At 38.1% G+C, this 14,326-nt stretch overlaps 2 protein-coding genes and 1 long non-coding RNA gene across 3 annotated transcripts; 1 reads left to right on the top strand and 2 right to left on the bottom strand.

Moving 5' to 3' along the window:
* Window positions 1-886: 886 nt before the first annotated feature.
* On the bottom strand, window positions 887-2,845 carry Inx5 (Innexin 5). The gene is made up of 2 exons (XM_002058931.4): window positions 1,724-2,845; window positions 887-1,649 (listed from the first exon to the last, which is right to left on the bottom strand). The coding sequence occupies exons 1-2, from the start codon at window positions 2,384-2,386 to the stop codon at window positions 1,113-1,115; spliced, it is 1,200 nt and encodes a 399-aa protein (XP_002058967.1). The 5' UTR covers window positions 2,387-2,845; the 3' UTR covers window positions 887-1,112.
* Window positions 2,846-3,791: 946 nt separating this feature from the next.
* On the top strand, window positions 3,792-4,856 carry LOC116651991 (uncharacterized). Its single transcript, XR_004304990.2, has 3 exons — window positions 3,792-3,896; window positions 3,951-3,999; window positions 4,085-4,856. It is a non-coding gene; the product is annotated as an uncharacterized lncRNA (long non-coding RNA).
* Window positions 4,857-11,211: 6,355 nt separating this feature from the next.
* LOC6635460 (uncharacterized) lies at window positions 11,212-11,980 on the bottom strand. Its single transcript, XM_002058932.3, has one exon. It carries the CDS (start codon window positions 11,963-11,965, stop codon window positions 11,255-11,257), a length of 711 nt encoding a protein of 236 aa, XP_002058968.2. The 5' UTR covers window positions 11,966-11,980; the 3' UTR covers window positions 11,212-11,254.
* Between the last annotated feature and the right edge of the window lie 2,346 nt (window positions 11,981-14,326).

Below are 14,326 nucleotides of genomic sequence, written 5' to 3'. Positions count from 1 at the left end.
ACTAACAAGCTGTTCTAACTAGGGAATTTCGACCTCGTATTATCGGATCTAGAAAATGAAAATATCAAGCACCTCTTCGAGCTAATAAACTGTTTTTAATAAAGAATTTTGACCTCGAACGAATTTTAATCACTAACGAAAAATACTCTATAAAGCACCTCTTCGAACTAACAAGCTGTTCTAACAAGGGAATTTCGACATGGTATTATTATTGCAAGGTCACAATTCAAGTTCAATGTCTTTTAAAGAAGATAAATCGGATTAATATACTTAAATAAATGGTTATCTTATTTACTTAACAACTCAACTAGCGATTAAAGATATATTTTATGGAACTTACCAGTTTTAGGCTCCGAATATTTGGCAACATTTTTGTTGAACGCAGTTGCTTTGCCTGAAAATTTGCGTTTTTGTGTGAAAAACTATTTCGTTTTTAAAATATTTCAAAAGTAAACTTACCATAGATACGTTTGATTCAAGCCTGGCTTTATTTAGCAGGACTTTTATGCGGAGATCTCGTTGATGCAGAATGTTGCCGCATTTCCGCCCATTTTCCATATCTTTCATGACACTTCTCATTGGACCAAGATTTCACTTTGAGCGGCGCATTAACGGAAAATACCGTTATGTAGCTTATATCGATATATATCGATAGATTTACATTAAAAAAATCGCAGTGAAAGACTTGTAAAATATATAAGACTACAATAGTGTCAAAAGATACACAAGTCTATCTATGTATATATAATTAGAACACATGAGAGCGGCATCTCTAACAATTATCTATCTACCGTTAAGAAGCGCTAAGATCGATATATATATCGATACATAAATGTTGCCCGACATGCGACATACTTCTTGAAAAGTTGCTTTCTCAGTAAACAACTTACAGAATATGAAATATATATATTTGGGTATACCACTCATTTGATCGGACTACATTAATGTCAAAAGATATATCTATCTATCTATCTATATATGTGCATAGAATACATGGCAATGTATTATTATGCACAAACACTAAGCACAGCGAGTTTGGGTGGTTGACTATCGACCTGGTCGTTGGCATAACTAATTTGATAGTTAACAATGCATAACACTCCACACGTAGGCTAGGCGGGACTCTCGAGCAGAGTGAGGGAGGAGGTGGAGCTGTGCGTGCTGCGCTGCTCGCAGAGCTCGTCCATCAGATCACGGAACAGCATGGGATTCACATTGACGCTAACTTTCATTAGAAGGAACCAATCACCGATGGTTAGATCCCGGAAAACGCGCTGTACATGCTGCTTGGTCATGAAGCGCAATTGGCTGCGTATCATCAGCTCACGCAGCGTCCGGCTGAGCATCATGGCCAGACGGCAGAGCAGGTTCAGGCCGGACATGAAGGCCATCAGCAGGAACCAGCACCACAGGCACACGAAGATCTTCTCGTTCAGTATGTTCAGCGGCAGTATGCACAGGTTGTCCATAATGCTGGCGGTGCCGCTGGCGCCATACTTGAGCACCTCGCACTTGGCGATCTTGGGAAAGACGCGCGACGATATGTGATTCCAGCGATCCCAATCGTACAGCGGTATTGTGGCCAACGCGTGCAGATACTTTGACCAGAAGCCATTGAGAAACACCTCCAGCGCGAGTATGTTGAGTATCTGGAAGGTTGCATTAGAAGATCGGATCGATTGGGATGGTTGGGTTTGGGGTTGGGATGGCAGCTGCTACTCACGCTGATGAGAAAATTGAGCAGCTCGCAGAAAACATATTTGGCCATATAGCAATAGTGCATGTCCTCGTAGTCGGTGGTAAAGTATTTGACCAGCAGCCGTAGACGTGTATTGTACGTTTGATCGGAGAGCAGAGCCTCGCCCACCTCCGAGCAGAGCTGCTTGAGCCGCTGGCCCTCCCACACCTTCCACAGGCACGACGGAAAATAGAAGACGAACGACTGGAAGAGCAGCAGGATAATGACCCATTGATAATAGCGCAAATAGACGCGCTGCGTCTGGCCGCGTATCTCGGGGCCAACGCCCTCGGCAATGGACATGGCGCGTGCGTATTCCTCATTGTAGTCCGCCAGCCGGCGCAGGCTGATCCGGTTGCGTCCGGCACGCAACGCGGGCGGCGTCGGCAACAGCTGGCGATCGCTGAAGTTATCCAGCTTGATGATGTAGGTGCCCATGGTCCAGCAATATGATTGCACATAATTGATATTCTTCTCCTCGCTGATGCACTGTATCGGATCGCCGAAGTATTGGCGGGCCGACAGCAGCAGGGAACAGGTCAACAGTATGACGACCGTGCACTTGGAATGTATTGTAAAGACGGCATCATAGATCCGTATCGATTTGAATTGTAGATATTTGGACAGCGGCTTCACTGCCGAATACATTTCCTCAGCCTCTGGAAAGAGTTCCTCGACTACTGTGTCCAATTCTCAACCTCAGCGACGCACAGTCCTGCGGCTGTTGCTTTCTCCCTCACTCCAATTGACTGGCTGAATGGCTGGCTGCTGTCAAAACTGTTAATTCGATTGCGCTTCTCTTACACTGCTTCTTCTTCTTCTTCTTCTTGCGCTATTCTGTTGCTTACTTTCTCTAGTTTAGTTCTTACAGCCTCTTCTTCTTCTTGTCTATGCTTGCAGTGCTGTTAACGTTTATTTAGTAGCTGTTGTTGTTGTTGCTGTTAATGTTGTTGCTGTTGTTGCTGTTGTTATTTTTGCAACTGAATCACATCCGCACACTCACTTGCCGGCCTAAGGGTAGCGACAAAAACAAAATGTTGATTGTCGCTCGGCTTTACATATTTGTTTGTGCTGCCCCTCATCATTACAATTTACTAAATTTACATTATTCATTCACATATTCGTCATATGTCATATTTTGTTTGCCCAAACTTCTGCTGCAACTGTCGATAGCAGCGCTGTTATCGATAACAGCGCGGCTCAGCGCCAAAAGTTCCCAATTCGCCCAGCTGCAGCTGGGCGCCACACGCAGCGTTGCCTCTAACCATTGCATACTTTTCGGCGCAGCACGAAAATGCTGCCTACAGTTTGACGGCAGCTGCGCTGCCTGCTGCACACAGCTTTTTAATAAATTGCTAGCACTTTTTTATTATTAATTTATTACATTTATTCTACAAAAAAAAAAAAAGAAGGAGTTGTATATGTAGACCTTGCAGCGCGCCCATATTCAGCCTTAATTAATTTATTTATTATGCTTCCAGCACGTCCGCGGCCCGAAAGTTCAATTGCCAATTAGTCCAAGTTCAAGAATCCAATTATTGAAGGTATCTGTAATTAGCAGCAAAATCATGAAAAAAACATTATCATAATATTCAAGCATCTTTAGTTAATACGTTTTCATGCCACGCACACACACACACACACACACACACACGAACTAATTAGCATAAATCAAATTAATTTATTTGGTTTTTGGCCCTGGCCTGCAAGCGACAGCTCAAAAATAAAAATCTAATAAACAATAAAAACAAAATAAGGCAACAATTTTCTGTACATAAGACTTCGAAACATGTACATGGCCCATAAATTAATTATATTTTATATTTAGTCACAGCAGGAATTTAAATTAAAGGAAAATTGACTAAAAAAAATTTTTCGAAAAAACTTTTGATCAAAATAAAAGTATATATAATTTCATTTATAGAAGATTTTATGGAATAGCTAGCATATGATCTGATCATATTCGAGGTAAATTTTAATCGATTTACAACACTGATAAAGACCGACATTATTTTAAGTTTAAGATCTGAAATTCAGTAGGTTTTCCCATTTGGGTGTCATAATTTTACTTGCCCTGCAATTGACAACAAAAATTTGATCAATTTACAAAACTGGTCAATTGACACCTGAAAATTGTACGATTTACAACACTGTTCAAGTAAGCGCAACATGAATTTATAAAATTATTTAATGCATTAAGAAGCATTCCAAGTTTTAGGATCTTCAATGAAATTACATTTGCTAGCTGCAAGAAAAATTCGGTAATATACGTGCTAATAATTAGTTAATCCATAAACTAACTAATTAAATAATTAATTTAATGTTTCAATGCGTAAACCTAATTAGCAACATAATTAGATACCAACTTTATTATTGCAAATAAAAGAAAGAAAAAAAACATCCGAGTTCGCAGCTCTTCGAAACAAACCTAAAATGCAAACAAACCACAATCGTAAAAAAAAAAAAACAGATTAAGTACGCGCTAGCCATGCGGTGTTTCCTGAACTTGACCTCCACGCGAACTACAACAACAACAACAACAACAAGAATAACAACAACAATAACGTGTTGTGTGCACACGTCACGAATCGGAATCTCAGCTCGAAGCTACCTTCCGAAATGCCGCTCGAGTTGATGAGGGCTGATCATGCGCAGAGCCTCAAACGAGATATATACGAAGTTCTGTATACCCTTGCTGTGCTAGCCTTATCATGAAGTGTGTAGAACATAGAAGAAGAAGACATCTGACATTCCAAGAAGCATCTACGAATTGCTGCATACCCTTCCAGAAGCTATTATAACATTGTCGTGAAGTGTGTGAACGACTTGAAGGACCCATAAAGCATATACATATATTCTAGATCAGTATCAGCAGTCGAGTCTATCGTGCGTCTATCCATCTGACCGTCCGTCCTTCTGTCCATCTGTCCGTCTGTCTTTTTCTATGCAAAAAAGTCTCTCTAAGCTTTCATCTTGAAACTTTGCACCGCACATATTTCGGGCCTATGCGGATCGGATCCTATCAACATCGGACTATTATATCGAATAGCTGGAACGATCGCAGTCGAAGGGACTAGAAAACTAGTATGAAAAACTTGTTTCTTATTAAATATATATTATTTACACAAAATTAGAATCCTTGTCAATTTTGGGTTGAGTACAAATTTAGCCCGCAATTTCCATATGAAAATATCTACAGCTGGCAATATTTTCAGTAGAACGGGCAATCATAAGAGCAGATTGCAAATTTTCATTTCAATTTTTAAAATATATATAAAAGGAGAGGAGAAGTTTGAACCAAATTCAACGAAAACATGACACTGGTTCAAACCGCGAACCGAACTGGTTCTTAAGTTCCTATGAGATTTTAGCCCTGCACAATGCCCTGTGATGGTAGAAATGCTGTCCTTGTAAGGAGACCATCTATAATACCTGCACAGCTTCCGAATCTAAAATGGGCTAAGTCCAAATGCGGAGGAGATTGCAAAGGTCTCATGCAAACGAGCCTCAGGTCGGCTTATAGAGATCTCTGGTATATGTTAGACTTAGATGTAGCAAAAGTTGCATAAGCTCTCACATTTGGCAGGGTATCTGAAGTTCGGCCAAACGGACTTTTTTTTTTTAAATTTACTTATTCTTTTTCTTTTCTGTTATTGCCATTCAATTAATTGCTTTGCTTTGGCTTTTATGGCCGTCGATCGTCGCCTTTGTTAGTATTTCTGGGTATTATTGTAAATGATTTTGGGCGCCGCATCAAATAAAAATGCGGAAGCAGACCGAAAAACCAGAGAAGAAGAAGCCAAGAATAAAAACGAAGACAAATTTTTTTTTTTTTTTGATCTATCAACAATAATTTGGAATTTTGGGATTTATGTTTGTGTGTGTAATTGTGACTTGCGATTTGTCTCGACTTGTTCCGCAACGCTGGGCATAACAATAATTAAGATACTAGAGCGTCTGGCCGCAGATGCACAGCTACAGATACACGAATGCCGAACAACGAACAAAAGATACAAGATACAACATACAAAAGATACAAAAGCTATTTAAGCGAAAGCACCAAAGTGCGACTGTCTGATATTCTCGAGATACGCGACTTTTGGCCATTTAGTTAGCCATTTGGCCCGGCAGAGATACGAATACGGCCAAGCATAGATACAGATACACAGGCTTAGATACAGATACATTGTACACTCGCGTTTAGAGTAAAGCATATAAAGCAATTGGCTATTATTTATGGCCCAAATCTCATTTAAGCCCGCCGAACGTTGCCAATCATAGAAATTGAATTTGTACAGCATTTAGTGGCGCATTTATCGCTGCACTTGCCACACTTTAAGCACATTTCACAAATTCAAAATTGATGTTATATCATTTGTATTTGTCTTCAAATTAAGTAGCTTGTATATGCTATAGAAATATGGCAAGTTTCGTTTGTTAATGCATTCCGAACTAGATTTATCTTGTGCAGAGCCCATTTAGGCGCATTTGTCATGTGCCTGGTAAAGTTCATGGTAAATTTCATATATTATATGTTCGCTGTTCTAATCCCAAGAGCTACAAAAAGTTCAATAAATTAATTAACTAAAGCGCAAAAGTTAATGTTCTTCATGGAAAAGTTAAACAATTTATATAGCTCTAGCTTGCAATTAAATTGTAATCCATGCTCTGTATATGCACATTTACAAGGTGGCAACACCTCAATCAACCGTCTGCTAAATTTCGCAATTTTAAATGAATTATATATTATTATTTCCTAAGATATTTGATGGGATTATATCTGCAATTCCTTTAATTTCAATTCAATTTATTAAGAGTCTCTCTTTGAAATTAGCTCATTTGAACCGAATCAGCTTGTGAACTCTTTAAACGTGATCATATGCACATCAGCTCATTACGATAGGCATATTATACTTTCTATTGGCCTGTATATAAGATCTAAGTTATCTTCTAACTAACCGGTGAACCCTACCAAAGCTTTATGCCGCATTTATCCGTATCATTATCAATAAGAACGAACCTTTCATTGACCCGTGTCTAGACTCTACCAGAGCGAAAATCCCCCTGCACAAAGAACAAGGTAATCGGCTTGGGGGAATTCCCTATATTATCACATAAACAGCAATACTGTGCAGTCATTTAGTAAATATATATATATATGCATATATAGGGTAAATTTCTTCTAAAAATCGATGCAAACAGAACATGAATAACTTTTAAAAAGCTGTGGAACTCTGAGCGAGTATTACGCAATACTAAACTCGTTTTCTACTAAAATAATATTTTCGTCTTTTTTTCTTTTCTCAAAGATTTATGATGCTTTTAACTTCTAGAATTAGCTGCTGTTTATGTTTTTCAGAGACATAAGAGTATAGTAAAAACAACTCAAGAGCATAATTAACTAATCACAGTGAGATTATATATATAAGCTTATGGTATATATATATAAGATGTTTATATATATAAATGACATAATTGTGGGAACTTTGAGCACAAATAAAACAGATTAATAGGAAAGATACTAAGCTGTGTTTAAGAAGCAGCTGATCTCGTGCTATGCAGCTATATATATAGATATATATAGATATATATATATACGTATTGGAAAGTGCTGATCGGGCTGTTCAATTAACGTAGGTGTGATAAAAGCTGGATATATTTATTTAAATTGAAAAACAATTGAAGGCGCAGCGAAAATATTTAACAAACTGGTTTATATGCATTCGATATATATTTAAATACATATGCATATATTTATCAGTACACACATGCATATATATATGTATATATATTCAATCCACTCGTTACCTTTGCTTTGAGACAGACAAAAATGTCGAAACGGAAACTGAATAAGTAAAAAATGAAAACAATGAAGCAAATATTTCCGGCTCGGCTGATTTACGATTGGCTTTGCATTTGGCCCAAGTCAAGCCCATTGATCATTTTATGTTAATATTTCTAATAAGAAAACATCAACAACAACAACAACAACCTTGACCGTGTGCCACGGACAAGGCTGCTAATTAGCCACAAATCAAAATAAAACAAAAAAAAAAATAATTAAAACAAGCGATTAACAGTTGAACGTTAACTGGTGCGAGGGAAACTCCTTTGCACTCACCTTGGTAACAAAATCATCCTCCGGCTGCTCGGCGGGCGGCGCCATTGCGAACCAGTTCCGTGCCGTTCAGCGCCGCTTCGTTCAGTTCGGTTCAGTTGAGTTCAGCTCGGTTCAGTTCAGTTTTCTAATTGCAGATGATTATGATTTGCACCAGCAGTCCATAAATTGTCATGCTTTTGGGCAAGCAAAAAAAAAAAAAAAACAAACAAACTATATATAAATCAAAATTCAAACAAAAATAATAATAATAATGCGGGCTTTTTTGCACTTTGTGTTTGTGGCGATTTGCGAACCGTTTCGTTTTGCGTTTAGTTTATAACTGACAATGGAGCCGAAAGATCGCTAACAAGTTCAATGCGTTCAACGTTGGCATCGACGTCAACGTCGCCGTCGACGTCGACGTCATCATCGTCTGTTATAGTCGCTCTGTTAAGCTTCTCGGAGCTGAGCCTGAGTTGTTCTGCTTTGCCCTGGCTTATGACAAACTGGTTCTAGTTCTGTTTCAGTTTTGGTTATTGGTTTGGCTTCACTCCCAGCTCCAGCTACAGGTTCTTCTTAATGTTATGGTTATTGTTATTGTTATTGTTGTCGTTGTTGTTGTTCTCGTTGAGCTGTAACACTTGGCTAGGCCTCTCTGGCTGACGACATCACTTGAACTTGTCGCTTGAACTTTGCGCGCAGCTGAGCCTCCGTTAATTGCGGTGGGTTGGGGCCGGCGGCTTGAGAGCATTTGAATTGAAAATCGCGGCAACCGACGTCGCAAGCCGCTTGGCATTGACCATAAGTGGCCAATGCGCGAGTCATGCAACACTTGGTCTCTCTATGTGTGTGTGTGTGTGTCGCCTGTTCTCTGTCTACATGTGTATGCGTGTGTGTGTGTTCATATCTTGGCTGTTGGTCTACGCCCGCCCGCTGCACTTTTGCAACGTCTCAGAGTTGCCCTTGAAACGCGCCACGCTGCGTTGCACACAAGCGTTCAAAACAGCGCGCGCTTGGTTTCTCACTTTCTGGCTGGTATACCCTGTACGCATTCCAATTGGGTATATTGGCTGTGCACCAGATCGCATATAGCATGTAGATATATAATTATCAGCTGATCAGCTGGACATGCTGAATCCATCTTGACTATGCTTCTAAAACGCTTTAAATTTAATACATACAAATATATATATATATGTTTTATATGCTCTCTTATATCATTCACAGTTCTTACATCCGTTTTCGATATCTCTTCAAAAGAAACTCTTTTCAGCATAACTTTGAGACTATAAAAACTCGTCTGACTTTATACAGGAGAATAGCTAGCGGATATATAGACTATACGCGTACCTAGCTAGTGTCTATAGAGCTTGCTTTGCATATCGATATTTATATCTGTACAGATAACGTATTAAGAGTTTTCCTTGTGTTTTGGTATATTCAGATATTTGGCTAGCATATCAAATCCTCGAAATTTTCATTTTCAAGAATGCATTATGCAGCTTGCAGCATGTGGGCCTGCTCGGCCCTGATTACAGGGCATCAGCTAGTCAGGCATTTGCGGTTAATGCGCTCTAACATGCTGTTAATGCTGTTGCTGATATGCTCTGCCACAGGCAGGAGCATATTAGCTATGTCATCAGATGCGATATGCTCAAATTATCGAAAACGATCAATTATAATGATATCCCTCTCCCTTCCCTATAATGATATTCCACTTTAATTGAAGAACTCTTTAACTACATTTTCGAAGATCTACCTTACGGTCCATTGCTTTTTTATGGAGAACTAAAGTATCAAATATCTAAAATAGCAAGCCTTAATTATAAAGTCAAGAAGTCTTCCTAAAGCCGTATATTTTAATTGCATTGTAGTGCATTTGAAATTCGTTGCATTTGATGCGTTGCTTGAGTCCATGATTCTGGCTTTATGATTGAATGTGCAACACGGTGACAAGATGCCTGATGGCCACCGGATTTCGTTTTGATTTCGTTTTGATTTCGATTTTGATTTGTAGCCGCAGCAACTTTGAGGCGTTTCTAGCAGCGCCCGCGCGTTAGTTGCATACCCTGTTCTTGGAACAATGTCAAAAGCTGGTTATATCGGATTGTGAAAGGGTAGGTTAAAGTCCGCCTAACTGAGCTGCGTTATCGCAATAATGGGTATATGCATAACATTTTTTTTTGATTTCGATGTCGATGTCCAGTAAATCGATAAATATCGATTTTGAAACATAGCATAAATATACAGCCTTGCGCTTTGGCCCAAGTTAAACGATCGGACTATAAGCTCCGAAGTTGTGTGTAACCGCAGGGTAATGATTAATGGGTATCTTCCAGTGTTGAGCTCAGCACTCGGACTTGTTTTTTTTTTTAGTTTTTTTCTAGCTCGAGTTCGCATTTCAATTGGATTTAATTTTGAAGCTCAATTTTAAGCTCAATGCAAACTTGAAAACCGCCTGACCAAAAACAAGAACCTAAGAAAATTGAGACTATTCGACACTCACTGCCATTCATAGTCCAATAATTATCAAACTTAGGTCAGTTGTGCGTAATTAAAAGCGAGGCATTCGAAGGCCATGCCCAAAGCTCTCTGGCAAAAGCAAAAGCTGAAAGCCGAAAGCCGAAAGGCGCCTGCACGTCAAATTAATTATGTATTTGTATTTTGATTAAAAATGTTGCCAGCCTCCAAATGCGCTTTTATAGGATTATAAATAATTAATCTAAGAGCAAGAGAAAGCCCCACAATAAATGCTCCAAATACTTTTGATGGCCGCTGTCAAGAGCTCAAATTGTGTGAATTGTGATTATTCGCATCACGCATCTGGCATCAATTCGATTGCAAAGGGAATTAAATTTGCAGCTGTGAAATTGCCAAGGATTACAGGACTTGAGCAAATAGAAAATTAACTCATCTCCGCTTTATGGCCTTCAATCAAACCAGCGAAAACTTAGCATAATCTGCATATCAGATATCAAAATAAAAATGGATTGAATCGATATATGAACTATCCTGAAATGGCTAAATCTCTTACGCTAAACCTAATTTAGTATCTGAAGCTCTAATTAGCTACGAGATATTGCCAAAAAAAAAATAATAGCTTAACTGAAAATCGATTTTGCGCAAATCGATGAGTTGCGTAATCAAAGGGAGAAGCTGCTCTTCAAATTTATAGTTTGGAGCTCCTAAAGTCTCTTAGATTAAATCAGATATTGATGCTGAAGCAAACTAATTTTGATACCCTTTATACTCAATTTCATGTGACCAAAATGAATGCTACTCTCAGACAATTGCAATGAAACTGGAAATCGATATTTATCGATAAGCTGCATCAACTGAAGCATGCTGAGGTGAAAGTAAGCTCAAACCGAACTGGAGTACACAAGTTTTATTAACTAAATGGATAATCGGAGTGTTTAACGACGACGTGCCTGGCCAATGCATTTATCGATATCAGCATTGATCACATCCAGAGCCGTGACAGCCTTCTCGGAGGCGACATGGGTGCAGGCATTGCTGTCGGTGAAAACGGCCGGAATGCGATCGTTGGTGGTCTGCTTGATGGTCTTAAGGGAGGAGCGGGCGCTGACCAAGTAGAGCGTGGCCTGGACATAGAACTTGGCCATGCAGGACTGCTTGAGCACGACATTCTTGTAGTTCTGGCACTTGTTGTAGGTGCGCCCCAGAGCGTAGCCGCCAAAGACCAGCTGCTGCGTGGCCTGGTTGACATCGGTGACAATCTCCGCGGAGTCGTGGGCAGCTGTCAAGCCGCATTCGTGCAGCTCCTGATGTGCGGTATCCAGAATGCTATCGATCTGCGCATCCTGCTCGGCCACACACTGTGGACTCTCCGAGCGCCGCACCTCCACCCGCTCGACGGCCTGGTCCAGCTGCTGTTGCGGCTCCATAACAATCTCCTCATACTGATGGACCAGCGCCTTGCCAGCGTTCTCACCGATCTGTGTCATCTCGTCCACCACGTTCAGCAGCTGTGCGTCCAATGGCGCCGGCAGCGACACAGGCTGGGCCTGGCCAACGCTGGCCAGGCTCAGGCTCAGGCACAGGCACATAACACTCGCAATGATGAACTTCATGTTGATTTTCGACTTAACCACATCGCTTACCATGCCCGGTATTTATACTCAGGCCAAGTAGAAAAATTCTTATCTGAGGGCGCAGACATCGTTTGTCCAGTGCTGATAGCAACTGATTAAAATCATAATCGATAATTATCGGTCGTAAATCAAAAGCCTTTACGAGCGACATCATATCGTTCATTGATCAACATTTATGAAGTGAAATGAAAAATTAAATAAAAAAAAAAAAAAAAACAAAAAAAAACATTTGTAAAGGTCAAAAAACGAACTGCTAGCAAAACCTTTTCACAAATTCTTTGACTCAAAATAATTATAAACAAAAAAGTTTCAGGTAAACTCAGCGACAAGCCATAAATAGCTAGCGCCCCAGTCATTGTATTCATCTAACCATATTTGACAACTGTCAATTTTGGATAGAGATCAAATATAGCGCGCATCTAGTTCATGAAAATATTATGGACACAAAATATTTTTAGTAGAACGGCGCGCAATAGAAACTAATTACATTACAAGCTTCAAAATATTCCTATAAAAATATTATTTTCAATTAATTATAACGTTAATATTCATAACATTAATAATAATTCGTATAATAATTAAAATTTAAATAAATAATAATAATAATACTAATAGCAATAATATTCCATAATCCATAATCAAGAACAAAAAAATAAAAATAACATTAATATAATAGAAATATGTTTGAAAACATTTTTGGCATATTTTTGCATATAAGATCCTACTACTCCACCGATCTCTCCTATAGCACCTATATGATATAGTGTCACAATGTTGATAGAATTTTGCTTATGTAATAAATGTCAAGTTTGGTCTAGATATTTGGAAAAACCGAAAAGTTGTTCGTTCAAAACATTTTCATTTGCGACCTATCGACCCTAAGGCAGCTGTTAGTTATAGTCGTCCGATCTAGCCGGTTCCTACATGCATATGTTTGTACTGCCTGCCAAGCAGGACAGACTGAGAGACTAGTTCATATAGAAACAGACAGACGGACATGGCCATATCGAGGAGATCCAAAATTTATATACGCTATGAGATCGAAAATGATTCCTTTAAAAATTTCTGGACAAAATTTGAATACCCTTTGCATAGGCTTAACAATAAAACAATAACAAAAATAATAATGAAATCAATAAAATAATAATAATAATAAAAACCTTGTAATGGATGTTTGGCGTTTCAATATTATTTCCACCATTTGATCGCCAGTCGCATATCTTTATCAAGCCCGTCGAGTCGAGTACTTTATTGGCCGTAATTGCTGCTGGAATTAGATTCCGTTTTATTATTGATTTAAGCGTTTGACTTTTAATCGATGCCATAAACACTGTCTGCATAATTGGGCTATTATTAAGCTGCGACTGGGCTTAGTTGGAGCAGTCCAACGAGGGTATCTATCCGATGGGAAGGTCTGTAAAATATATATAAATAAACATAATTAAAAATAAATAAATATATATTACAAATATTTTGATCTTTTCATAAGAACTGTAACAATTTGATTTTTGGTTTTATTATAATTTTTATTTAAATTTGGTTTTATAATTATTCATTTTGTTCAAATACAATAAATAAACATTTAAACTATGTAGTGGTATGTATATATGCATATATAAGTACTTTATATATAGATATATATATATAAATATATGTATACATATATAGTTATATATATATGTATATATAATTCTTTTTTTTTTTATTTGTTTTTTTTTTATTTAATATTTAAATAAGTGTATATATGTATATTGTATTTTCCTTTTGTTTTGTTGTTGTAATTTTCCTTGTTTTTTGCTCGTTTCATGTTAGTTAGTTGTTGTTGTTGTTGTTGTTGTTGTTTTTTTCTTTATTTTTTTTTTTTATTTTTGTTTGCAATTGCGAATTATTTGAAAGAAACATTTTCATATAAGTAAATTGCTGTTTTTGTTTTTCTTGCATTCATTAAATATCCGAGTATATATATGTATATATGTATGTATATATTAATAAAAGATGATGTTGCATAATGCTAATGTATAAACTGTTACTACAAGTATGTACACATACACATGTATATATAGCCTCTTTGTAGCCTTATATATATATATACGAACTGGTATATATCTGTATATGTGTGTGTGTGTGTGTGTGTATGTGTGTGTGTGTAGGTGTCTGCTGGCCATTCGCCTGGGGGAGCTCAGTGTACATATGTAGAATGTATGTACCGTTATTATGCCAACAATTATCTGTAAGTGTGTGTCTGTGTGTGTGTGTGTGTAATTGTATACATGTTTGTATATGAAGTTTCTATCCATTCACTTGGCCTAAGATAAAACTTGTACCTTACGCATTTGCATCAAGTTTTAGTAACTTAATTTTAGGTTAGTTTTT

Source organism: Drosophila virilis, chromosome X (genome assembly GCF_030788295.1).
Source record: "Drosophila virilis strain 15010-1051.87 chromosome X, Dvir_AGI_RSII-ME, whole genome shotgun sequence".
Taxonomy (NCBI): domain Eukaryota; kingdom Metazoa; phylum Arthropoda; class Insecta; order Diptera; family Drosophilidae; genus Drosophila; species Drosophila virilis.
Note: the sequence above shows the minus strand (reverse complement) of the source record. Positions and strands in the feature narration are given on the sequence as shown.

Excerpts from the sequence above, each read along its gene's own strand:
- Inx5 (XM_002058931.4), bottom strand. The coding sequence starts at position 2,386 with ATGTATTCGGCAGTGAAGCCGCTGTCCAAATATCTACAATTCAAATCG. Across the intron at positions 1,650-1,723 it reads TGCTCAATTTTCTCATCAGC|ATACTCAACATACTCGCGCT; the intron begins GTGAGTAGCAGC and ends GCAACCTTCCAG.
- LOC6635460 (XM_002058932.3), bottom strand. The coding sequence starts at position 11,965 with ATGGTAAGCGATGTGGTTAAGTCGAAAATCAACATGAAGTTCATCATT.